This window comes from Aplysia californica, unplaced genomic scaffold, assembly GCF_000002075.1.
Source record: "Aplysia californica isolate F4 #8 unplaced genomic scaffold, AplCal3.0 scaffold00041, whole genome shotgun sequence".
Taxonomy (NCBI): domain Eukaryota; kingdom Metazoa; phylum Mollusca; class Gastropoda; order Aplysiida; family Aplysiidae; genus Aplysia; species Aplysia californica.
In genome coordinates this window covers 570,890-571,957 of record NW_004797311.1, presented here as the reverse complement: position 1 = coordinate 571,957, position 1,068 = coordinate 570,890, and the positions used below count along the sequence as shown (strand labels likewise).

The 1,068-nt window shown below is 51.8% G+C and overlaps 1 protein-coding gene across 1 annotated transcript in view; it reads left to right on the top strand.

Moving 5' to 3' along the window:
* Nucleotides 1-1,068, top strand: part of LOC101848269 (synaptotagmin-4) — a gene marked incomplete in the record, with an annotated part of 33,596 nt that overhangs the window by 12,061 nt on the left and 20,467 nt on the right. Inside the window, 1 exon segment of the mRNA XM_013079116.2 lies at nt 170-978. Coding sequence (XP_012934570.1) covers nt 170-978 — 809 coding nt within the window.

Sequence of the window (1,068 nt, the reverse complement as noted above, 5' to 3'; positions counted from 1 at the left end):
GGGGGGACTAAATTAGAGACAAGAAAAAAAAACGTATTATGTGAAACAGATGGACACGTTGTATAACATTAATATACCTGAGTGGTTATTCAAATAAGTATGTTGTTTTGTTATGGTTTTTTCTTTTATTTGTTTGTTTTTAAAACATCTCTAATTTGTTTCGTTTCAGTCTCCCCGATTGCCATTACTGGCATTGTCTTCGGCTGTTTTGTGTTCCTTGGTGCAATGACGGCCATGGCGTACAAATGCTACCGTCGCCGCGTCATGCAGAACGCCCAGAACCGCCTCTCATCCGCCATCAAGAAGGGACTCCAAGAAAGCAACTCTGGAAGCTTCAAGAAGAGCATGTCAGTCCGGAACACCACCAAGGTCATGAAGTCAAAGGGCACAAGTCCAATCACACCCCCTGGCGGAGAGGCCAACCTAGACCGCATCCCTATGATGGGTTTCTCTTCCGGGTCGTCCCCAGACCAGGCTCACTGCGTCAAGGCGGAAATGCACATCGAGCAAGAAAAAGATGGCGCCACTCCCGAAAAGGAAGACGCTCTCCGAGAACGCGCAGTTATCTCCCCGGAGAGACCGACCAAGCTGGGCAACCTGACCTTTTCGGTGTCCCACGACGAGCAGAAGTGCGCGCTGATGGTGACCATCGTCAAGGCCGACGAGCTTCCCCCGCGAGACCCCAGCCTCGGTGGCTGCGACCCATACGTGAAGCTGCAGCTGCTGCCTGAGAAGAAGCACAAGTGCAAGACCAGAGTACTCCGCAAGACGCTGTCGCCGACCTATGACGAAACGTTCACCTTCTACGGAGTGACGGGCAATCAGATCCCAGCCACGACCCTGCATTTCGTCGTCCTCAGCTTTGACCGCTTCTCTCGGGACGAGATCATCGGAGAGGTCATCTACCCGCTCTCTGACCCGGATGTGGAGAAGAAGGACGACGCTATTACGCGGGAGATTACTCCACGACATCTCAAGGTGGGTTTTAGAGCAAACATTTATATCAGAACCAGGAGTGCGATACTCCCTCTTCTCGCTCTCTCTCTCTCTCTCTCTCTCTCTCTCTCT